The 26,691-nt window shown below is 37.4% G+C and overlaps 1 protein-coding gene and 1 long non-coding RNA gene across 2 annotated transcripts in view; both read left to right on the top strand.

The window, feature by feature from the left end:
- Positions 1 to 23,689, top strand: part of LOC139131972 (lipase maturation factor 2-like) — a 49,772-nt gene extending 26,083 nt beyond the window's left edge. Inside the window, exons 11-14 of the mRNA XM_070698315.1 lie at positions 15,761 to 15,874; positions 19,161 to 19,269; positions 22,024 to 22,135; positions 22,610 to 23,689. Coding sequence (XP_070554416.1) covers positions 15,761 to 15,874; positions 19,161 to 19,269; positions 22,024 to 22,135; positions 22,610 to 22,783 — 509 coding nt within the window. The 3' untranslated portion in view covers positions 22,784 to 23,689. The remainder of the gene's footprint in view (positions 1 to 15,760; positions 15,875 to 19,160; positions 19,270 to 22,023; positions 22,136 to 22,609) is intronic.
- A 17-nt stretch (positions 23,690 to 23,706) lies between these two features.
- LOC139131956 (uncharacterized) lies at positions 23,707 to 25,962 on the top strand. Its single transcript, XR_011552220.1, has 2 exons — positions 23,707 to 25,157; positions 25,322 to 25,962. It is a non-coding gene; the product is annotated as an uncharacterized lncRNA (long non-coding RNA).
- The last annotated feature ends 729 nt before the right edge of the window (positions 25,963 to 26,691 follow it).

Genomic DNA, 26,691 nt, shown 5'->3' with positions numbered 1-26,691 from the left:
TGCTGTGTGTTCCGCTACAGCTAATCGCCCCGCTCACCACACATGTGGTGAGCGGGGCGATTAGCTGTAGCGGAACACACAGCATCGTACGCAGGGCTAATAATGACGAGCACAACGAAATCTTATTACCATACCCTTCGAAACTTTATTGTGTTTATCCTCAAACTGTTAACACCGACAGAAGTGGCAAATTAGGGGGTCAAAGTTGCCAAATATTTGCCCCCATGTTGAGTGCGTGTAATCGGACTGCTATCGCAGTAATCTGACGTCGTATTTTGAATGTGATAAGGGGCTAAATATTGATATTTTGAAACTTCGAACCCCGATTTTCAATTTCCATGTGTTTAGAAAACTATATGGAAATATTTCATGATAATTAGTTACGTTTAATCCACGGATGACGCAACTATATTTCAACGTGTATAGCGCTTCTAGATATCGGACACGGGCTGTCCCTGTGTGTTGCGTTCTACACCTCGTAATCGTATTGTACGGTGTGGCTAACTTCACCAAGTTTGTAGCGCCCGAAATAGCTTTTACCAACGGGACGGCAGCGTCACCTGACTTTAAGTAGCATGACTTGTAAAACGCTATCAAGACGGAGCGAAGTGAGTATAACGAACAGCATGTCATTAAATGTCTGAAAACTGAGGTCGTCCGAACACTGTCTCACTGAGTGTATTGTTATGCAAATTAACCAATATGCAGAAAATCAGGGAAAGTTGGGTCCGGTTCCCACAGACTTTGAAATTCTCACACAGTTTTTTTTCATGTGCGATTTTATCTCATGCCGTTCTTGAGCCAGGGTAATCCCTGCTGTATGTATGTTCAAATGAACATGTCAGGGTCAAAAATATGCAAATAAGGTAAACAAAGGAAAAATCCTGCAAAATTGCTAAAACTCTATAAGTTAATGGTTGTACGTTCAAATCTCTCGAAGTATTTGGTATATGGCACAAGACCACTAATTCATTTTCCATAGGCCACCACAGTAGTGTTGAGCTCGATTTTCCTATTTTAAAACATTCAGCGGCACGAATCCTCTTAACAGGTGTTAGGTCAATGTCAGCTTGACTACTGATTAATTTTTCGTGTGGGCAAGTCCACGGAAATTTTGAGATAGCGATGAAAATAGTGCCCTCAGTGGTGTTTTTGACAAAATTCAGGCTTATTGTTATGATTTCTATTAGCCCTAGAACTCCTCATATTACCACCAAATGCTTCAGCCATTATTCACAACAGTCTGCATTTTGATTCAGGCAGAAAAATATCTTTACAAAAATTCTTGACGTTAAAGTTCAAACTAAACAAGCATCCATGCAGATATCAAAACTTCAAGGTCTGCACTATTTTTCTTCCGAACTATCTTCGTGGGTAGCGAACCCGGAAGTGAATTAGTGGACATTGTGCCAATATAGTGAACCTTAAATTGACAAAAGTGCACAATTTTAACACCAATCAAAGTACTGGTGAATATGACTCAAATACATGTACTAAAATAAAAGAAAATTTAACCTTACACTTCAATTGCTACACCTGCCTCAAGACATACATTCATCGGCCCTATGGCAGCAATTTGCATCACCTCTGTACCAAGCCATATGACACCATATGACATAAAAACACATTCCTGGCAAACAAATTTTGTGTCCCAAACACTCATATCAGAATACTTTTACAATTGCTTAGTTGTGTTCTTCCCATAAAAGATAATGATTTCACAAATAGCAATCCCTCCCCAAAATTAAACCCCGGTTTCAGGCCTGTTTTCATCAAGTTTTTACGGAAATTTCGAATAATAAACTTCTCTGTAGAAAACCCCTATGGATGGATTTGCACGAATTTTTGATATAAAAGCAAGAAATTGTATGTCTAAACAATAAAAGTACTGGTTTGACAAATGAAGTTGAATTAGGAGAGAAATTGACAAAAAGCTATGCCATAACCCTATTCCAGTGACTGAGTCCAATATGGCCGCCAGCAGGGATTTGGGCCCCCAAGTATATCAAAATTAGTGTCTGAGGTGGTTTCCACATACCTTTATATTTCCAAGTAATGTTCGGAGTGATAGAAAGTGCAAAAGGTTGTTATTTTTCAGCATAGGACATCATATGTACTGAAATATGTCCCCCTATAGGGCTTCCTTTGGGCCGTCAATTAGGCACAAGACCACTAATTAATTTCCCATAGGCCACCACAGTAGCGTTGAGCTCGATTTTCCTATTTTAAAACATTTAGCGGCACGAATCCTCTTAACAGGTGTTAGGTCAATGTCAGCTTGACTACTGATTAATTTTTCGTGTGGGCAAGTCCACGGAAATTTTGAGATAGCGATGAAAATAGCGCCCTCAGTGGTGTTTTTGACAAAATTCAGGCTTATTGTTATGATTTCTATTAGCCCTAGAACTCCTCATATTACCACCAAATGCTTCAGCCATTATTCACAACAGTCTGCATTTTGATTCAGGCAGAAAAATATCTGTACAAAAATTCTTGACGTTAAAGTTCAAACTAAACAAGCATCCATGCAGATATCAAAACTTCAAGGTCTGCACTATTTTTCTTCCGAACTATCTTCGTGCGTAACGAACCCGGAAGTGAATTAGTGGGCTTGTGCCATATGGGCAAAATGTAAATATTGATTCTGTTTTTTTCCGTCAATGATATCTACAAGAAGAGTTGAACTCTTTGCTGGCAAATATCACATAATTGCCAACACAATCTTTATTTATTGTTGGATGACATTCTTAAAAATTGTCACATAAATAAAAAGAGGACGAGAAACAAATCAAATTGATGTAATGTAAGCATCCTGAGTGCCTGTGTACTTGACTATTTTATGATCATACCATGCTGTTTGTTATTACTAATTCCAGATGAATCTTTGTCACTCTTATTGGGCAAAGGGATACTACGGGGACAATGTCATCACTTTGTCAGTCTGTGAGTGTCAGTCTGTCTGTCGATCTGTTCATCGGTCAGTTTGTCTGTCGATGGGATATTTTGGTTAAATAGTAAAAAACTTGGTTGATACATATTTTTGGATTTTTTTCCAATTTTGGTCAAAAGTCTTGTTTTCACACGTCAGATATTTAACAAAATTGGATTTTAAGTTTTTAAGGATCATGTGATTATTATATGTCCAAATTATGATGAAATTTTGAAAGTAACTTGAGGATGAGCCAATTGGAAGACATAAATTTCTTAATATTTAACAATACCGTATGTGCCTTTTTTGGGTAAAATATTGCTATATATGATATTCTTAAAGTTCCTCGTCTCGTTGCAAAAAATTTTGGAATTGCAGCACATTTTGTCCATTTATTTGGTGTCTGTATATAATGGTTACTTCATAGCTCACATCGGTAATTGAAACCAGAGCAGCTGACTCACCATGTAAAATATGGTGAGTAGCCATATGCTGGGTCTACAAAAAGTTTGAGCATACAGATCTTGTAAACAACCAGCTTTTTTATTTACAAGTATGCAGGATGATAAATGTATGCACAACAACAAAAATATAATCTGTATAGATAGCAAACTTTGCTGCTGAATCCAACAGGGGCAGGCTATTAATCACCAAATAATACATGTGTGGATGTATTAAACTATGTCAGTTTGTATTGAAAAAAATGCTGAAATTGCTTTGGAATTGGGTTTGTAGGATTTTATCATTTACTTTCTATGGTCATATTGTATATTTTTGTTTGCCTGTGTGGGTCAAATACATTATACCATTGTTTGTCCGTGTAAGTCAAATAGTGGCTTCTACACAAAGCCCTGGTTTCATGTTCCTAAATTAAGTTAGAAGGGCTTTAAAACAGATGTACATATCTGATTACACACAGGCTCCTTCATATATATATAGGTTTGTGTTTGGAAGTTTCCCCATTTGTCTATGATACTGCTATGCCTGTTTGACTTGCGCTCTTCACTACATTACATTATTCTATGCTACACAATATCAGTATCTGCATCACACTTGATTCACAGGAGATCATTCAACTTCATCACCCTTTGTCATGCTACAAATGATGAAACGAAAGGCCATTGATAAAAAAAATCTGATTTTATGACGTTCATTGTGATCAACAGAGAGTTTGTATTGCCAGAAATGTTATAGTACCATGTACTTGGAGTAATCTGTGTACTTGGAGTAATCTGTGCTTATCAAGCAAGTCATGAATTGAACTATACACATGGATAATGATATGAACATGTGAATATTGACATTAATCAGGAATGTAAAATTTTATCTGGCAATATAGGGTTATTCACAAAATACAGCCCTGTATGGAAGAGGGCTCAGTGAGTGACGTATTGGACGAGCCGAAGGCTCGTCCAATACGTCACTCACTGAGCCTTGTCCATACAGGGCCGTATTTTGTGTATAACCCTATTATTATATACCTCCCTCCATTAATCGTCCGTATAAACTAATGCTATGGTAAATTTTGAGGGATGCGGCACGCGCGATATGAATGGAACACGCGCGATCTACTGCTCTGTAGTACAAGTCCATTGCGTTGGCACGAAGCCAATTAATTTTCAGTGCAGTACAAGCAAACTTGGCTGAATGTTTTCAATTTAAAGGGGAAGTTTACAAAGGATGATTTTTACATATGTGCTAGCTTTGTGGTCACTTACCCCGGAAAAGCTATTTTCGCTATTTATAACTTGCACGATTTTTACAAAAACCGATAGAAATAGTACAGGAAGTTGCCCATGTAATTTGAATCATGGGAAAAAGCGCCAAGCTTGGAGCTTGCATAATGTGATATGGAAGGCACCATTTTCCCATGGGTATGGCATTGTCCACTCACCCAGGCTCAAACCAGGCTGTGCGTATTAACATAACTTTTGTTTATACTGAGTATCCTTGCATAAACGGTGAATCACTTATAATAAACTGTCCACTGTCAGATTTTGTGTTGCTGTTTACTACTGTACTACTGTGAGTGGACAATGTGGGGGCCATACCCATCCGAAGATGGTCCCTTCCATATCACATGATGCAAGCTCCAAGCTTGGGCTTTTTTCCCATGATTCAAATTATATGGGCAACTTCCTGTACTATTTTTATCATTTTCGTAGAAAATCGGGCGAGTTATATATGGTGAAAATAGCTTTTCTGGGGTAAATGACCACAGAGCTACCACATATGTAAAAATCATCCTTGGTGAACTTCCCTTTAATTAGTTTTTTAAAATGAAAATCTATTGCATTTAGACTCATTTTGTGTTTAGCGTGTTTTAAACCTTATACTACGAATACATTTTGGTGGAAGTTGTTATTATGTCTATAACTCACCGTAATGTTTACATCCGATAATCGCTAGGTCAAACGTCAAACAGGCGCGTCGCGCGTCTCCTGTATTCGGGACTCCGCGTACTATACAAAATACGGAAAGTTATTGGACGGTCAAACTCCCATAGGTTACGGCAGTAGGTGTATAATAATTCCAGTTATTATATTGATGCACATAGAGGAGAACAAAAAGTTGAAATCTTGCATGTACATATCACTTCCTGCCATTGTGTTCTTATTTCTGAATATATTTCATTAATTACACGATTGACACCATACAATGTGGTAATGTTACATAAAAGTAAGGAAAAAACTGAACAAACATCAGTTGTAAAGTTATTGAAAGTTACAGTGATTCTAAACATTCTGTAGGCTTGTATTCTCTTCTGTAAGTTGCAGGGTTGTGTCTGAAAGTAGTTAATCTTTGAAATTCACAAGGAACGTTTCCACAGAATTGATTTTATTGGTCCAAGTTAAGATCTGTTAACTGTTGTGCTGTGAAACTTGTAAAATGATGTTTTAACAGCAGTTAATATCTTGCACAACGTCTTCTGCATCTGATGTTTTGTATCATTGTGCAAACACTTTGATGCAGTGGTTGTTTTGATCAGCCACAACCACCCTGCAAGGTACATCATCTGTCAGTGCAATGCCAGTGGGCTGATTCAGCCTATCGCCGTCACTGTCGATGCGACAAACAAACTTACCACTACTATCAAACTTCAATATTAAACCATCTGCTGAAAAGACTTGTGTACTAGCAGTCACATAGATGTATCTATCATTTTCAATTGTTATTCCCTTTGGCCATACTAACATACTAGCTCTACTCATATAATCAAAGGAATACAAATACTTGTCATGTGCATCCAATACCTGGATACACTTCTTTCGGCGATCTACTACAAAGGCCACTCCAGTACTTCCTATGGCTATACCCCAGGGACCCTTGAATTTCACTTGACCTTTACTATCTGACCCAAAAGACCTAAGGTATTTACCATGTTTTGTGTAAATCCTGACACAGTCATCACTGTAGTCTGTCACATAGACGTTGCCGTCTACGGGGCTGATAGCGATGCCCCGTGGATCTTTCAACTTTTGTCCAAACGTTCTGATGACGTGTCCATTCTCATCACAAACAACTGCGTGCTTGTTTTTGTTATCCAGACAGTAGTATGTATTGTCACTACACACAGCTATGTCAAACGGTGTGAAAGACATTTTAAACTGTGGAAATTTCAAAATATTCTGAAATGTACCATCTCTAGTGGCTATTTGTAACCTCTTATTGTTAGTATCAGCAGTGACAATGTCTCTGTCTTTGTTTATGGCCACCCCACAAGGATAATTGTAATGTCCCTCATCAATTCCTTGACTGCCAATGGTCCTCACCAATCCTTTGATGATAGGTATGAAGACAGGACACCCTGTCATTGTTTGATCTCCTACTGTTATGGTAACTTTATATTTTCCATCCACTTGTCCAAACACTGTAACTTTGTGTGTACCATCTTTGTTGTCTGATACATCGATGTCTTCCCATGGTGCATCAGGTTTTCTAACTTTAGCTTTCACTGGTTGTATTGGGATGACTTGATTTCCCATGGAATCTCTGGTTGTAACCAGTAGGTCTGCAGAATCACCTTTAACAAGTTGTTTTGGAATGTTGTCAACTGTACACTTTGATGTACAAACATCAGATCTAAGAATTCCTAGAATTCCATGTTCATTGAAGTCACAACTAGATGTGAATGCAACTTCATCATGTTGCATTTTGGGTTCTGATTCTGAGGTTATTAATTGCTTGATACGATTTCCAGCATCACCCTTTGTGGAGAGAAGTTGAGCAGCATTCCCATGATGCATCAACATTTCTATGTAACTGCATGCACTCTTAATGTTACCATGTTTTAATTGCATCTCATCCAGTTCAGCCACTGCAATTTTAGTTTTCATTTTGTAATTAATTTTCAGTTTATCTAGCAGTCTCTGCTCTTCTCTCTTTATTTTCTTTATGATTTCTTCTGCTTTTGTTCTCACCTTTCTGTCTTCTCTGCTGTACTGCTCTGTGATATCATTGTATATTTGCTCAGCTAGGATTTTGTTCTTTTCAGCTTCCTGTTCTTTCACTTTCAGTTTATCAATTAAGGCTTTCAATTCTGTGAGATGCTTATCCGCTGCGTCGTTCAAGTCTAGGTGTACATGTTCTGGTATGCGATGTTTGACTATAGTGCAGTCTGTACAGACAGGTACCTGACAGGTTTCACAGAAGAATTTGAGTTCGGTCTGGTTGTGGATACTGCAGTATTCCACAGTATGTAGTGTGGCTAGACTTGTTGACTTTGTTGTTTCATATTCTTCAATGGTCATAAGCTTATGTGAACGAGTGAGTAATATGTTTCTATGTACCTTTGTACAAGTATCACAGAAGTATTGTTTGCACTCTATACACCTGTGTTTTGCTGTATTCTCTTGGCAACCATCACACTTGATTTCAGCTCTCTGCATTGACTTTAGTCGTTGCTCGAATATCTCAACCAGATTTCTCATGAAGAAGTTGCTTTTTATCGCTGGCACTCCTCCAACAGGAAGCTGATATTGTTGTCGACATTCTGGACAGTTTAGAGATCCAGTCTTCTCAACCAGTGTGACTAAACAGTGCTCACAGAATGTATGAAGGCATGGTAGACTTTTTGGAGACTTGAACTGCTCCAGACAGATGGTACAACACAGGAAATCATCACCAATTTCTTCCAAAACTTTGCGTTCAGAAGCAGCAGCCATTCTGTATCGTTGTGTCACCATCAAGTAAACTGCCAAATCCAGATAAAGCTGCCTAAGTAGATATTTTACAAACGGATACATTGAGATGTCACGAGCCAGTTGGTTGAATGTAGTCACATGTCATACATGTATACTGTAAACATGAAGATAATATTTCGTAACATAGACCGTTTCTGCATGTCCTACATCTGTAATTAACTTCCTGAGACATAAATGTTGAGGTCATTTTCACAATAGTGTGATAAAAACTAATGCCTTGTGAAAGTTGTGAGATAAACAACTTTCAGTTCCTAGTATGCAGATGATAGTGTTTGTGCTGATTACAACTATAGTTGAAAATAAATCAACAGCAATGGTTTTGAACAAAGTTAAAAATTGTGATGTAATTTGTCACCATTTTTATACCCCTTTTAAAAATTGTATTAATTTTCTCCAGTAGAGACCTTGTAAGGAAGCTATTACTATATTTTTAGACTGGCAGATGGTGGAGTGAACCAGGAATTGCTGTCCTAGTTATTTTTGGTGGATTCTATTTTCCAAGACCACAAAAAATCAGAGATAATGTTACTGACACTCTGTCATCATCTTGCAATTTGAGTAAATTAGCATAATCATAACAATCCACAACCTATCACATTTAGTCTCAGAAAAATTAAATTCAAATAGTCTGTACATTTTAATTAATTAATTTATTTATTTATTCATTTACATGTATTTATTTATATGTATTTATTCGGGAGTCCTATGGGATCAAGTCCCATTCACAAAAAATTTAAAAAACTTTAATGAAAATGCTGTGTAAAGGTAGAACAAAGAGCAACAAAATAAAAATGTGTACAAAACTAAAATAGAGTGTAGAATACCAACATGAAATAAAAATAAAACAAGAACAGCGGTGAAAATATAACATGTCTAATGTCAGATATAAAGGAATCACTGAAAATCTCAATATTGTGATTGTCACAAACCAGTTCATTAAAATTGTTCATACATATGTTGACTGGAGAAAATTTGAGAACATTATTACAGCTACAGGATGGTCTGAAACTATTGAGCTCAAATTTCTGTAAAATTTTCATATTTGTATGTTTGGGGCAATATTTCCCTTTTTTGGTCAAAAAAAATTGCTCCGCTGAATCACTTGTCAAATTGATGTGAAACTTGCTATGCATGATCCTCAGGTTAACCTCTGTTTTGTTTAATTAAATTGTGGTGAAATTTTCATTTTGTATTTTTGGGTCAATTTTTCGCATTTTTGGTGAAAAAATCATCTTGTCTGTAATTTAGCGTCAGATTCCTTGAAATCTTGGTATGCGTGGTTCTAGGGTTGAGCTCTGTTAGGTTTGTTCAAATTGTGGTGAAATTTCAATTTTGTTTTTTAAGGGCAATTTTCCTTCTCTGAAACTGCTTGGCAGATTGCTTTGAGACTTGGTAGACATGATTTTATGTGTGACGTCAGTCAGGTGTTTGTCGTGAAGTTTTTATATTTGTATAGTGATAGCTATAGCTGATGGAAAGATGGAAATACACATTCATCTAGATTACAGTGATTTGCTCATGACACCAATACTCATCTGAAATCGCTTGTCTAATTGCTGTAAAACTTGGTATGCATGTTCTTAGGAGTAAACTTAGTTGAGTTTATTCAAATTGTGGGGAACTTTGAATATTTGTATTTTTGGATCATTTCCCCCATTTTTTGGTCAAAAAATATTCTCTAAAATTTCTGGTCAAATTAAAATTTGATATGAAAGTTCCTAGTGATGTAATCAGTGTTCTCCACAAATGAAAATTAAACACGGGTGGCTAATTAGCATAATAATTCGCGTAATATTTACATAATATTTGCATATAATTTACATATCACCAGGGCTATTCACAAGGCATTCCAGTGATGAGATACTTCTGACATTCTCAATATTTTTTACCATTCAGCAGTGATTAATGGCTAGCTACACAATTTATTTTTATATTTAAATCTTGTTTATTTACTTTAAATAAATAATAAAACATCAAAAGTGAAAAAAACACATTGAACTAATACAAAAAATACACTGTAAATATAGTAAATATTCTGAGAAAATGCCAGTTTTAAGTTTACTCTGGGAAGGTCAGCTCAATTTGTCAGTTAGTACTCTGGAAGGATCAGCTCGATTTGTCAGTTCACTCTGGTAGGACCAGCTCAATTCATCTGTTGCGAATTCCGGACCATAGCTTGGCTGCTTTAGTGAATTCAAACTTCTCTGGCTGTGGCCCTTCGATGGAAACCATAAGGAGCGCGTTCAAGATTTTCTTTGACAGTCTGTTGCGAAGTTTCGTCTGCACCCTACTAAGGGCACTAAAACCCCTCTCACAGTCTGGAAAATAAAAAAATACAAAATTAATGTTGGTTAAGTTACAAATGAAAAAAGTCCATGGAACCCAAAATGTGACTGATCGGACTTTAATTATGTAAAATGTCAAAATTAAACATGACCAGAAGAGCTCTACCGTAGTGTAACAAAAAAAACTGACCAGAATATGCAACATACAGTTTTATTTTAGCCTAACTTCTACAACTTACTAATGTTTTTAAAAGGCTAACCTGCAGTTGAAACTGGTATAGTCAGTGATATTTCAGCCCACTTTGCCAGATTTGGAAAAGTTTGGGAATTATCACTACACAGCATCTTCAATACATCGTCAATCTTAAGGCTGGTCCTTCTGGTGTGAAGTGTTGGCAAGAAGCACTTCCATTCCTTTGCAGTCTCTTCTTCATCAACAACACCTTTGTAGTGATCTACAAGCACCTAATTGAAAGAAAAAAAATTTGGTTAGACAAAAGTATTTTCAGTTGAACCTTAGGCTATGATTTTGACGTCAGTCACTACTGTTCTTGTGATTCAAATGATGTTATGAATGCAATTGTGAAAACTAACCTGGATTTCTTCCTCACCGTGTGTATCAAGGATGTCACACAGAGGCAAGTCAGGGATGAGCTGTGGACTGAAGACAGAGAAACTATCCAACACAGCTGTGTCTGGAAAACGGTCCTTGATGTTGTTGCTGACAGCTACAATAAACTTGTCATGGATCTGCAAAGGAGCAAAACAATAAAGTCAGCCATGACACACACGACAGTAAACCTTTTTTCTGCTCTAACTATTTATGAGACAAAAATTACACAAAATTCAAAATCTGAATTTTAAACTTGATCTTTGTTCACAAGTCATCACTTATAAATGCTAGAATAGTAAAAACAGAAATTCTGTTTTTACTCAATCAGAGAGAACAGCTAAGAGTTGCTTACCTTTTGCTTGAACTCATCAAGATCTTGTTGACCTCTGAAGTGGAAGCTGAAACCATTGTTACGCAGCGACTCTATATACTCTGCAGCTCCTTGGAAATGGTCACCAGGGATCATTAATCTGGCATCCAGCACTGCCCAGAGTTGTCTGGATTTGGTTACCAACACCATGGAAGTCAAGGGAGGATTTCTGAAAAAAAAAAGATTAACTTTGTGTTACACAAATAATAATTACAAAAATGCATACATTAACACGTATTAAAATCTCAAAATTGGTCACTGAGTATTGTAACTACATTGTATTTGTAACGCTTTCAATTTCAAAGTACTTCCATTGCCTGCCGGTTCGGTAAACTGTAGGCAAACTAAATGATAAATCATGATTACAGTACAGTTGCTTACCTGGAAATACCTGGAGAGAGCAGCAAGGTGTGGAAGAATATCACACATCATCAGCAAAGTGGCAATAAATCTCCAATCCTTCACAAACTTGGACAAACCGCATGCCTTCGGATCATTCCTCTCTGATGCCTCATGATGCAGACTGACAATAACGCTTGGAAGGATCTGCCGCAATGTGGAACACGCATTCTCATGTGACAGCCACCTCACTGCCTTGGCCTGCTTTGGTCTCAATGCTGGGTTCTCCATGGTTGCCTGGAGAGACAAAAAAGGAGGGGAAAATGGTCAACACGATGCAGCAATATATAACTGTAATAAATTTATTACTGCACAGAAATTGATATTGTGTTGAATTACAAACTATACATAACAAAATTTGATGTATTGATGAATTACAAATTTTACATAGCTAACAGTGATTAGATATAAGAAAGCAAATTACCTTGATTGTCTTCAAAGCACTTGATCTCACTGGTGAATATTCATAGAACCTGGACAGGTTGTCTAAGGTGTCATTAAGAAATCTTCTTTATGTCCCACAGCAAGCACAAGTCGATGAGCAATACAGTGGTGGGAGACCATAATCTCAGATACCTGCAACAAATAAAAAAAAAATGCTTTCTTAATTTGTGTCTCACCTTAAAGCTGCTAAAAGTAAAGCCCAAAATAATTTTCTTTGTTTGGTGTGGTCACTAACAAGTAACAAATAACAGCTACAAAATATTATCATCTGGATTCACTCCCATACAAATAAGCTTTCTCTTTTTATTTTCTGGACATTTTTTATTCATAACATGTTTTAAAATATTCTGTGGTGCAATCACCGCTCTCTTCAAACTGGAAAAGTGAGTAGGTCAATACATTGCATATACTTACTTCATGCTTCAATCTTGTAGCTACCCCAGACTTCTTACCAATCAGCACAGCAGCTCCATCACTTCCAAGACCACACAGCCTGCCATTCAGAACAATATCATGTCTCTCACTCAGTCAGTGTCTCTGCTCTTCCATCACAAACCTAAAATAGCAAGAATTGGTTCTGGTTTGTTACATTTATTTATGTAAATATAATATATATTATACTATTATAATTCAGGGTTATAATTATCAGTGGAATTACCTAAGGACAAACATCTAAACCCTTTTCTTTGAATGAAGTCTTCATATAAATTCATTTCCTTGTCATTTAAGAAATTTCTTCGGTCTTAGCTAGTCTTTCTTTCAGTCGAGAAATGTCTGATACAGCCAACACAATTTGAAGCCATTGTAGTTTGTACTTACCTCCTCTATTCCAAGAAATGAAACTTTGGACTCTCCAGATTTCAGCAAATACTTCGAGTAGATGATCAGCTGTTTCATGATGGATACATCTGTAGTCTCGTCTATAAGCAATGACACAAAGTTGCTCTGTTTAACCTTCTCCAAAATTTCTTCAAGGATAACCTGTCCTGAAAAAACAATAACCAAAAAAGCATGAATGTTAAAGAGAGCAAAACCCATGAACTTAAGCAGCAGAAAAATAATAATTAAAAATATAGCACAGGCTTTCTGTTGGGTGCAAACATGGTATTCTTTCCTTGTTAGTTTTCTCATCGCCAAAATAACCTTTCTTGAGAAAATATACGATACACATATTGTCACTCACCTATACAGTATACCATTTCTTGCATGGTCCTTTCCGACGAGTAGTTGAAGTTCTGCTTATCACTGCTGAGGGTACTCAGATACGAACAGCCCAATGACTTCGCCAGCTCAAGGGTGTGTACAAAATTCGTCGTATGCGGTAGCTCACGATGCATGAGAAAATACATACAACGTAGAGCACCGATCGAAGGCCTGAGTTTCCACAGTGACGACTCTCTCAAAAGTTGCACAGATACCCCCATCTTTAGCCGATGCGCTTGCGTCTGCTTCCTTTCGGGTAGCGGCACAGTGGCTGATCGAATATGCATGGCTTCGTATACGGTCTTCTCGGTAGGCAGTACACGGCACCGAAATCCATATACTACTACCAGTCTTCTGTCTAGCGTTGTACGTTTTGCACACTCGGCAATACATGCCTAAAAAGGTGGGAAACGATTAATCGAGCACATTTTAGAAAGCATTTCTGGTTTACACGAACATGTGTTCCGGAAAAACGTAAATATAAAACGGGGGAACTGAGTATTTGACTTTGAAACACTATTTCAGATTCAGATTCAGATGTAGAACTACATGTTCATAAAACTGATACCGCGATTCGTTGAAAGTCATCATGTGACATGATTAAACCAATTACAACCAATGTAACATTTTACCTATCTACACTGTACTTTTGACCTTGGATCTGATCACGAATAACATAATTAGACTATTTGCTTGCTGTGACTGATATCAGAAAGCCAAAAAGTTTGAACGTATTTTGTTTTGGAACTTACGATATTAAACAGAACTAACCTTCATCAGTATGGTATTCAAGCCAACAGTATTTCTTCTGCCAAGGTTGGTACCAGCCAGAAAAACGGTGCTTGGCAATCCTCTTGGATTGGATGCGCGGTCGGCATCATCTTGCTTGCATTTGCGGTTTGACTGGGTGGCGGTTGGAGACTTCGTTGTGTATCGGAGTATGGAGTTCATGATGTAACTTCTTCGATGGTAAGCGATGAACTGCTGGTACTGGCGACTTATTGCCGTTTAAATACATCTTGTACGGCGGAAAATGCTTTGAAAGTAGTGGCGGTAACACTTACTCTTTTTCCCAAAAAGTTCTACAGAGAAGGTGTTAAACGGACACCTCCTCTGAGAGGAGCGGTAACCTACGTACACTGAGCGGCAGAACATCATACAGATATGCGTGACGATCGCATGCAGTCGCAAAACAAACCGACAGATGTGTGAACGGCCCCTCTTTAACACGACGTCGTCAGTTGCTATGTCATTTTTATTCAATAGACTTTTAGATATTGTTCAGACAACTGACTGTGAAAACAGTTTAGGTGACAGAAAACAAACGTGGGCGGGCGACAAAAAGAAGCCGGGCACACCGCCCATCAATAACCCCTCATGGAGAACACTGATTTATCAGTTTTTGTTCCAATTGTGAAAACCTGCAATTTTGTATTTTCGGGACAAGTTTAGCTATTTTTGGTCCCAAAAGATGCCTAATATCTCTGTATTGAATTCCCTAGTCCAATGGAAAAACTGGAGAACCACTGCACATTTTACTTGTAGATGTTTGCTCAACTGTAAATGGGAATTTGTTCCAATGAAGTTATCATTGACCAAAATGACGCTAATGAGCAAAAGTGTAAACTTGGTCAAATTCAGAATTATCCGTGTTTGGCATGATTTGTACAGAAACATAACCAAAGATCTCCAAGCCAATTATAAGTTGTTTTCTTAAATATACTGTTTGATGAATTGCTAAATATTGGTTACATAAATTCCATGTAATCCAGATGACATATTTACCTGGTACAGTAGACTGTATCACTAATTTTGATGTACCAAGCAGCATGATGTTGCATTATGTGTGTGTGTGTGTGTGTGTGTGTTGCCAAGCATTACATACTTCCCTTTGGTATTGGATGGACAGTGTATCAATATGTGTTCAAATGCATTTGAAACTATGAATATGACAAGCTAAGGCCAATAGAAGCTATTAAATATGTATGTACACTCAGGCCTGCCACATTGAACCAAATGTGAGCAAAGTGTTTTACACATTGTGCAGGTAATGCGTGTAGTTGATTAGTTTTAGGGAGTGATACCTTTTCTAGTTGACTTAGAGTGGTAAGGTTATGTTTGTATATGTATACATATATATCATACTGCAGCTCTATGTTGTCCATTCAAAAACTTCAATAGGTCTCTTGTACCTATGTAGAACTAAATTAGCATTACAGGTCATATGTTGGCATCATATACATGTATGTGCCATCATTTGTTGAGTAACGTCTCTTCAGTCCTGATATGGCCCGTTTTTTTCTTCTTATTCAGCTCCACACCAACCCAGGTTAGATTGGCAGATGTGGTTTGCAGCACTTGGCAGTTACAATCACAATCCATGGTTTCTTAATCTGATCTACAGACTACTCAACAATGAACCAGATGGTAAGTAAACCTTGTATATTCCAAGATTGAACCTGATTTGCACACAAGCTGGTGATTGTGCAAGATTATAGTTGGTCTGAATGATACAGTATCCACCCTTTCATAATATGTGCCTAAGAATATACTGGCGTGCTGTCTATTAAAGCCGTCGCGATAAGTTTACACACACCAAACTTCCAATGTATTTAGGTATACCGCTGGTGATGTTGTTACATTCCATGTAATCACCCAAGTAATCAGGTAGAATTACACATCTGTTTACGCTTCTGGAATTCCACCGGGAGCTGAGCCTGGCCATAAAAGTGGCGGCTGTACAGATGGGACGGAATATTCCACTTTATTGAATGAGGACACAAAAATAAAATTTTATTAAATCAATGACTCTTGTTCATTTTCTTACTGTTTGTATCATTTACCAAGTGTCACTGCTTTATTTTTTGTTTCTCTCGCTTTTCGTCTTTCATCACCAGTAGGCCTATAACCTTAAAAAATATACATGTGAACTTACTACCGATCATTCCTCCCTACCCTAATAAAATGGTATCAACCACTACGTTGTCTGTCCCGCGCACAACTATCTCCACCGAACATGTCGAAGCGAAGGGTTCGCCCGACAGTGCGGTCTGAAATAATTCAGCTTTGGCTGAATGGACACTCTATAAGATCTGTTGCTCAGGACAAAAATATATCGGCATCAACAGTGGTGGCAACTATTTTGAGGCGATTCAAGAAAACCGGTCTTACTGTAACGGCTAGAGCAAGTGGACGCCCACACAGTACACTCAGTGTGATTTTCGGACGACCTCAGTTTTCGGACATGCTGTTCGTTGTACTCACTTCGCTCCGTATTGATAGCTTTTTACAAGGCATGCTACCGCCTATTAAGTCAGGTGACGCTACTGTCCCGTTTGGATAGTCTTTTTTTAGGTAGAAGCTATTTCGGGCGCTACAAACTTGGCGAAGTTAGCCACACCGTACGATACAAGATGTCGAACGCAACACACAGAAACAGCCCGTGTCCGATATCTAAGCGCTATACACGTTGAAATACAGTTGCGTCGTCCATGGATTAAACGTAACTAATTATCACGAAATGTTTCCACGTAGTTTTCTAAACACAACGAAATTGAAAATCGGGGTTCGAAGTTTCAAAATATCAGTATTTAGCCCCTATAATCATATTCCAAATACGACATCCGATTATCTCGATAGCAGTCCGATTACTACGCACTCAACATGGGTCAAAAATTTGGCAACTTTGACCCCCTAATTTATGACACCTCTGTCGGTTGTTAGCAGTTTGAGGATAAAACACAAAGTTTCGAAAGGTATGATAATAAGATTTCGTAGTGCTCGTCATTTATGAAACGGCTTTGGGCGAAATTCACTACCCTGTCCGAAAACTGACACTGAGTGTAAAGCTCCGCAGATGTTGTCGAGTATGTCGAGTATCTGAAAACAAGGAAGCAATCGATGACAGCCAGCGAAGTTCGTGCGGAGCTTTTAAATAGTGAACTCTGTGACATTGATTCCTTGCCCTGCCCACAGAACTATATACGACATCTTTAAACGAGATTTGAACTATAATAGTTACAAGAGGATATCGCAGGTACCTGCAGAACAAGTTACAGAGCAAACATAGAACGTGTCGTTCGATACATCGACATGGTTACAAGCCTTGATCCACTGCAAGTACACTTTTCGACGAAGCCGGGATAAAGCGAACGAATATTCTTCCAACTCACGTCATTTTGAAGAGAGTCGCTTGCCGCGTACTCGATGAGAGAAATCTTCCATGACCTCTAATTTTACCTGCTTGTATTCCGCGTTCGGAAGAGTTTCTGAGCAACGATACAAATCATTGACATCGAGTTCACTGTTGGATAACTTTATTGTGTCTCCTTCGTCATTCCGATACTGAATTTGAAATTCAGCCGTTTTCAAACTTGAGATATTTTCCTTAAGCAGGCACACCAGTTAGAAATACGTTTTACGTATTTTCGTCCCGCAGTACTTCACTTGAAATTGGTACATGTCGCTTGGTCAGTGCACAGAGTGCGCGCGTGTACTTTGTGAAACATTACAGGTCAATATTCGCGCGCTTGGAGTGATTGCAGTTGATACCATTTGTATAAAGGGACTCATTCTATGTGGACATTTTGAGGAAGGCTAGCACCGATGAAAAATCCGCATGTGAAAATGAAATCAGTGAAAATATATATTATTCTAAATAAATGACACGTGAGACAAATGAGAGTGTAGTTGTACCATTCACATTTTATTTCACAACCCACAGACCGTTACCAACCCCTTGGGCCAAAATGAATGACCCTTTGAGCTTATCTGGTAGACTCCCCATGACGACGTTCACTTCCTCCATAAAACGACGGCTTCACGGGGGAATGTGATATCAGATATGTAAGAATACAACAACATCACCAGCGGTATACCTAAATACATCGGAAGTTTGGTGTGTGTAAACTTATCGCGACGGCAATTAAAGCCCTACTAGCTGTATCTTTTGCATTTTTTTTTTTCACAACATAATTTGGAACCAATTGCAAACTGTATGTGAGAATACCTACAGAAGTTGTAGCCACAGAATGTTTTTCAAACATTAACTTCCAATGCACAACATAGATTTTGACAAATATGGCGGCTGCAAATGAATGAGTGTGCCTAGATTTAATCAACCAAATTTATTAGCAAAGATTGAAATAAGCGACTTTCTCAAAGACAATATGGCTTGATAGAATTAGGGTAAATTTTGCGCAAGTTATATGTAAAAAGATACAGCTGGTGGAACTTTAGAATGATGCAGTGGTATGTGCTCTAGTTAAAGTTTAGATCACCTACATGTAATGCAGCATGATATCCACCATCCTAAATGCTTTAAGTGGAATGAGCATCTAATTTCTGCATTATTTGATGAAGTGTTTTGTGATTGGATGAATGCCTGGTACCATGGTATAATATTGCCTTACATTCATTCTGATGCAGTGTTGTATAGAGAGTAATTGTCAATAGATTGGCTGATGGATCTCTGAAAAGATGTTGTTTTGATACTCTGCTGCTGCACTGGTCAATTTTGCCCAATTGACTCTGAATACCATAGTGCTATTCAGTGTTAGTGTTTTTCGCAAAAAAGGCTGTACTGTACAAACATGCATGTATTGATGTCTGTGTAACTTATGGATAGATCATGTTTCTGTGCGTCATTTGTAAATGAACACAGATTTTCAATGAAAATTTTTTTTAATCACTGTCTCCTGTTGTCTATTCACAGTGATAGCACTCATAGCAAAGAACCCATTTCCAGATAAACCACCAAAGTACATCAGAGCAGAGTTATGGCATTATTATTTTACAAGGATTGGAAAAAACACAACATTGAGGTAAGTTTTGAAGTATGTAATCATGTACAAGGGTTATTACATATAATACCAGTGATTGCTATAGCTTACAGAAAGATGGAAATATACATTCATCTGGACTACAGTGGTTTGCTCATGACATCATCTTCACAACTGAGATTTCTTGAAAAGCCAGTGTTGCAACTTCATTTGATAGAAAAAGGCAATATTCATTAGGGGACGTTTCCATCTAAAAAACAATGCATATTCAATGCACATTCACCCCTTGAAATAGGGGTTTCAAGGGGTATGGAGCTCCTAATTAAAGTTATTTGCCATCTCCTAAGCTGTTTGCAATATGTGATTAGAGATAGCGATTAAGTGGGTGTACAGGGAAGACATCTCTGCCTTACACACTTCACTCATACAGATAATCGTTCGCTTTGAACTTCTTTGAACATTGTACCCTAATTTTCACAGAATAGGACCTATAGATATACTACAAGCCATATGTTAGTTCAAATTAATAAAAGTAGGAACAAATTCCGATGTCCTGAAATGATAATACTGTTGTCAAGGTTTACACGAGACTGAGTTTGTGCCGCTTCACTGTACAATACCTTGGCATAAAGTAGTACCGGCCAAGCTATTGGTATCTCAGGGTTCGCGGTAGAGGTCGCCACAGTCGCAAAATGCGACTAAAACTTGTTTGTGGCGAACAAAAACCCATCGGCAATCGCCACGATCTCAAAAGCGTGGCGACAGCTGATTTCTACAGTCGAAATTGATAAAACTAAACAGTCCAAATCTTAATGCTTTTCCACTGATATGCTGGAAAACTCTTTATTTAAAGCACTTACTTGAAATTGTAAAGGAAGACAAATACAGAAAACAGTTACAATTACATTCTCGCGATCTCGATCTCCATGAACTGGCATTCCGATCACGTTGATACTAAGATAGACAACCATAGCCAAAAGCAGCAAAACTCAGCGACGATTCCGAACTTTATTGACACAGTATTTCATATCGGAGTATCAAATGAATCTGATTAAACAAACCTGGATCAGCGACATTTTAGTGAAATTTCGACATTAATCATAACTTGAAAAAAGTAAACGTGAAACAGACGTCGTGTTACTGGTGTATGCTGTCGATCAACAGCATAGTGTGAACCGTAACTAACTGGCATGGCATGTGCATTGACTGCACATAAAAGCAAGTCGACATTGCAATATCAAACGGTCTACATCTTGTGAAAACAACGACATAGCAGTGAAAGTTGTAATAGTCGCCGGTAAAAACTCTTCACTGATGAAATGATAATAGCGTCAAACAAATGAAATTGCATATTTAGAGAAGGAAAACCAATGTCGCATCGTGGCCTTGAGTGAGAATAACAATGGCGGATGTGCAGAGTGGGACTATTCTATTTAGGTAACGGGGGTATGGAGGGACACAGATTCATGAAGGTACTCACAAAATGTGCCATTTTCCTAACAATGCTGTCGCGGGAACTTCAATTTCTCATTGTTGTAACACCTTTTTAATAGTTTTTCTGATCGGAAAAGTAATTTTACTAACTGTAATGATCTATTATATGCTCATTACCTTTCTGTATCGGGGTTTAACTAGGGTTGGCATGTAAAGTATAGTGAAGTAAGCCTTTATTGAAATCCTATCCCAATTGGGGATCTTGATCATAAAGTGCAATACAGGTTTTGCAAAATCAACAACAAAAGAGTATATATAGATGAGGATGTGACATATTCATCAATATTTAACTCTTTTTCATTTTTATTTTTGTCTGAGTTCAAACAATTTTCCCAAATCACATAATGATGATTTGACTGTTCTTGAAAAATGTTTGTAAGGTCTCGTGTGTCTCTGAATGTGTTTTTACAAATGATTAGTTTACTTAAAGATCATGTCTACTGTCTGTGTAGCCTTTGCAGTGAGAAAAGAAATGTATAGTCTCATGTATCTCATATATATATATATATATATATATATATATATATATATATATATATATATATATATATATATATATATAATATATATGTGTGTGTGTGTGTACGCATTTATGAATGTATCACATCAAAAACTTGAAGACTGAAGCATGTTTCTACAGCATTTAGTACAATGTATGTGTGGCTAATGAAAGTTGCGTGTGGCTAATAAAATGAGGACCAAATTAGCCACACTGAGTAAGTGTGGCTACTAACTTGAAAACCCTACCGCTAACCCTGTATCTGAAGTTGTTGACAAAGCGTTATGTAATGTCTGATTATATCTGATATAACTACTTTAGATTGCATATTATCAGTGCAGAAAGAGCCAAAAAAGTGCACTGTTTTTTAGATGCAAGCGCCCCGTCATGTTTATGGCCATTACTGTTTCATCGGTCAAAGCATCTGTAAGAATGCAGACAGTCAATATGGCACTGACAGTAAAGTTTCTTGTCTTTTGCATATCAGTGAAAAAATGACTCCCACATACATGTATGTGTATCACCAAAATTTACATGTCATGCTGCTACACTATTTATTTATATATTTTTGTTAGTACATATTCAGAGACTGGTTTTAACAAAGTTGGGCCTTTTCTTTTTGTTTAGAATTTGGACAATTTTCAATATTGACATCTGTTGGTGTACACCTGACACAACCATTACATTTTTTCATTTTGCCAATCAAATTAAAAAGGTTTGACTGGAATATTGCTTCTAGGTGTGTGATGATTATAAAACATTGCTGTTTATTGATATTATTTGGTTTATTTTCTTTTTTTCAGTACCCTACCAAAGAATTGGTGGAGGAGGAAATTTGTCAGAGAGTATCTACCAGCCTTGACTCTGAAAGATGAAAGTTTTATCAAGTACCTGACTCAGCAGGGAATTATTGAGGTAAGCATTCACTTGGATAAAGTCATCTTGCCTGCTCAAGTATATTAACTAGTAGTAGAGTTAGTTTCTACCAAGGACACCCATCTGTTTGGAACAAACCTTAGGTGAGAGTTGATTTACAGTCATTTATTGGCAACACCTCAATTTAGACAATATGTCTACTTCGCTTAATGCCAATGCTTCAAAGCAAACCACTGTATATGTACATCTTTACCAAAAATTACCCACCATTAATTTGTATTATCTGAAATAATAATAATAAAAAACTTAATTTGGCTTTGTATTTCACCCTAGAAAAACAATCACTGATATTTTGTAGATTAGTGTCAATGAAATAAAGTTTGCTGATCATAGCCAAAACATAATGTAGAACGGATTATTGCCTAATGGAGTGGTTAGTTCATTAGAGCATCCATTATGAACTTAAGACCTCACTTGCATTCATTCTTACTTTTTTTCATTTGTGTCTTTCAGAAAAAATCAAAAATGCAAAAGAAGAAAAAAGAGTCGACTAACATCCTGAAAAGTTCCATAGTGACGGTTCGTTCTCACATTGGCAGTGTGGAAGGATTTACTTTTGTAATGTCGTTGTTTACAGCGGGACTTTTCATAAAAATGGTCAGGATTTTTTTTGACAAGAAAACATGATATCTGTCAGTAATGCCTTTTTTTTGGATTTCCATCATTGTCAAGAAGTACATGTAACAGAGATGTGATTTTATATGATAGAACTAAAAAAAGAAGCCATTTTGTGTTCACCTACAGTGTAGCTCATGCAGTGTTTTCTGTAATGGTCTATACCACCATCTTGTGTTTACCCAACTGCACTAGGGTTATTGCTAAACTATTATGGACAGGTATGCCTTCATCACCGACTAGACCTTTAGATCAAACTTTTATAGATTGTGACAGCTTGTACTGGGTGTGCCATAAATTGACTTCTGTAATGTGTTTCGATATCACATCTGACTAACAGACTTTTCAGTGTTTTCATCCCTGTAATGAGACACTCACAAGATTGAGAAGAGAAATAAGTAATTTGCAATATGTACAACTGAAATATTTGGGAATGTTCATAGAAGTTTCTATGCAAGTCAGTATAACTTAGGTCAAAAGCTGTAATGCTGCCTGGTGTAACTCAACAGCATTAGATTTCTATACCAAGTGGCTATAGATCATCAAAGTATTTTAACCAGTTTCTACTTTTTAAATGCTCTGGCAGGTTAGCAGTGTTGTATGGATCACACATATCATAGCAAATGACCATAATTTGAGATCTTTTGAGATGTAACATAGCTTTTTTAAAAGGTTAAACCATAGACCCTCGAGAAAAACGGGACAGGCAACTGCTGAGATTTCTTTGTGCGATCTATCTTTGAATACATTAAAGTTTATTTGCCAAGCGGTCCCCCACAACAATACTTCGTACTTAACACTGAATGTCATTAACGATCAAACTGACGTTCTGAATATGTACACTTTGCTCTTGCATGGCACGTTCCGAGTAATGACACAGAGAATTTTGAGGGTTTTTTGATACTAGTCATGGTGAATGTTCTGGAACGATAAAGATCACATTTGGATTCAAGCCGAAGCCAACGGGAAAAAACTACACGATAAAAACTGTGTACGTTTAGCCATAGACGCTACAGAAAACTCTTGCTAGATATCGACAATATAAGTTTACATTACCTACCATAAAAATCACCGATAACAACAAACATTTACAAGTTAGACAGGTTTACACTTCCCCAGTCCTGCGAAACGAAAATCTGACCTTTATTTCATCTGTCACGCAACATTTGACGAAAATCAGGGAACACAAAAAATGACTACTCCATCGGAGCTCAAATACACGACCTCTAACATTTTGGTATGTTTTTGCCTAAAGAAACACCAAAGTTCGGATAAGCTACACATGTTTACATCCGCAAAGTACTAGGAAATACATTTGTAACACTGACTTTCGCTGTCAGGAGAAACTTCCCGATAAATCGGGACTATCCATCGGTTGATGGATTCAGAAGCAGTAAGGTAGACATGCATTTACACAAATCTGAACGCTGTCCTCGTAAATTTGGCCGTTCACAGTTTTCAAACAACAACATTTCAGTAGTTAACATACATACTTTACCGAATCATGGAGCACTCCTCGCACAGAAATTATTCCGACGGTTAAAAAACTGCAAAAACGAGGGAAAATTCGGAGATACACGGACGATTGCGGAATGTAAACAACTCTGTGATGTCAACTGCTGTCAAGTCTGGAACTGCAGCGGTATGTGTTTCGGATTTCTATTCGAAACTTTGTCATTTTACAGCAACATACTGACTCCCTGCAGACTTCTAGTTGCATCGAATCTCGCTACCAATATGTAAAAAGTACTTTAAAACCATTTTGACGAATTCTTCTCAAAGTAGTTGTAACACTTTTATTTCTAAAAATGGACTTGCGGGTAATCCGAAATAACTTGTAATCCGAAAACATTATTACCGTATACCCGCATGCACGTGTCTATGAACCGGACGTTGTGCAGTCCCCGACCCATTAACACCTCTTAATTATTCCAAGATAGATCGCAAGCTGCTAATCCCATAGACCCTTTGTTCTCTATCGCAGTTGCCTGTCCCGTTTTTCTCGAGGGTCTATGGTTAAACCGAGAATTCAAATTGACAACGATACAAACAAAACCACGTGCACAGAAATATGTGTATTTTCAAAAGTATTTGTACATGTGGGTTTGTTCGTACAATTATCACGTGGTCACCTAGGCGTACTTAATCTGTAGATCACATCGTGTCCTTTTCATTCTTGAGTAGAACTCTTGATGAATTTACAAATAAAACTTACCAATAACACTCTTATTTGAAGTAGAATGAGAAATATGTATTAAATGTCAACTTACATATGAAGTGTTACCATAGGAAGAGAGCTGCAGACTAAATTGTTGATCATGTGACCAAGATGAATCATGGAATACCTTGTAAGTTGTAGCTTTGTTTCTTTTTATGTCCAAATCAGGTTTCTAACTACCAATTATTTATTTCTTGTTGAAATTGGTTTTCTGTGTCTTATAAGCCCAAGGGGCTGGATGTGGCAAGTTTTAACAGATATTGTACTACACATGTGAGCAAATGTAAACTTTAAGCCCACATAAGACATGTTAGGACACGTTAATAAATAAGATTTCTAACTACCAATGTTAATTTCTTTCAAATACAGACACTTCTGTAACCGTTACATCTCATTAATCAGGACTTACTTTTCCAGCTAGCTGATAGGTAGAAGTTGGATAGAATCTTATATGGCTTTTTAATTTAAGGATGCATTTTGTTGTGTTCACAAGGGCATCTTGTAACATATACTGGGCTTTTAAAACTATGTTACAGGTTCAGTAACACCAAAAGACTGTGGTTTTTAAATACTGACGACATCTTTTTTGTGTGACATTTGGATATGTACCAGAAATTTTCATTTTTCCTGGACATATTTTAACTCAGTCTAGTACAACTAGCTCCTGTAACATTTAAAATACTATGTATTTTCTTCTCCTTTGACAAAAACACACCATGTTGCAGTGTAACTGGTTCCCAGTCATTTTTCGTCTTCTTAGTTTTTACTCCTTGTAGAATTGCAATACACTGACAATTGTAGTTAAATGAGTTGAGTTGCATGAAGCACAGCAGCTACCACTTAGTGCCTTCAGCATCCAGTGTGGCTTTTCAGGGATGTGATGACAGACATGTACATGTACTTCAATTACCTGTACGTGTTACAGCACTTCAATGTCCAAAATAAAACATCCTATAGTGACTGTGGTAGAAAATACATGTCTTCATTTGAAGTAACTAACAAATATATCATTAAAAAGATCTGTAGATTTCCGTGCTTGTTTCAGAAATTGTGACTCTCAGTCTCCATGACCTGCAAGTTTGAGAAGTTTACCTGAAGCGGTAGAAATCATGGCAGCAGAAGTAGACCACAAAGTGTAACAATATGGGCCAGAGCCCAGTAGGCTTGATATCTGAAGTTGTCTTTTCCAGATTTCCGTATGAGATAAAAAGTGTGGGGCCATCCCACGTTCATAGTGACTGTGTAGGTGCATAGCCTTATTTGCATAGGGAAGTATGTTTTGACATCAGAGGAACCTTATTTGGTATAGGTCACCTTTGGTGTACTCAGGTCACTGCTGGATCACCACGTCTTCATTTAGAGTAGCTAACGCCAGGACTCAGACAAGTTACCCTGCTTATAAATTCATCAAAATTTAACTTCCAGACTCGGTGACACTTCACTACAAGTTGTTAACTATGCTATAGGATTGCTGTGTCTCTGGCAAGTAAAAAGTGACAATCTTACAGCCCGCAACACCTCGTTACTTTTCACTACGTTCGCAACACCCCCTTCTCAATTTTTACAAAATTTAACTTCTAGACTTGGTTACACTTCGTTACACATTAACTAGGCTACCACTTTCTAGTCTTTCTCTGACGAGCAAAAAGTGATCATCTAATGGCTTGCAACACCGCGTTGTCCAATTTTCACAAAATTTAAG

Source organism: Ptychodera flava, chromosome 1, assembly GCF_041260155.1.
Source record: "Ptychodera flava strain L36383 chromosome 1, AS_Pfla_20210202, whole genome shotgun sequence".
Classification (NCBI taxonomy): domain Eukaryota; kingdom Metazoa; phylum Hemichordata; class Enteropneusta; family Ptychoderidae; genus Ptychodera; species Ptychodera flava.
The sequence above is the reverse complement of the archived record's forward strand: the minus strand, read 5'-3'. Positions and strand labels throughout refer to the sequence as shown.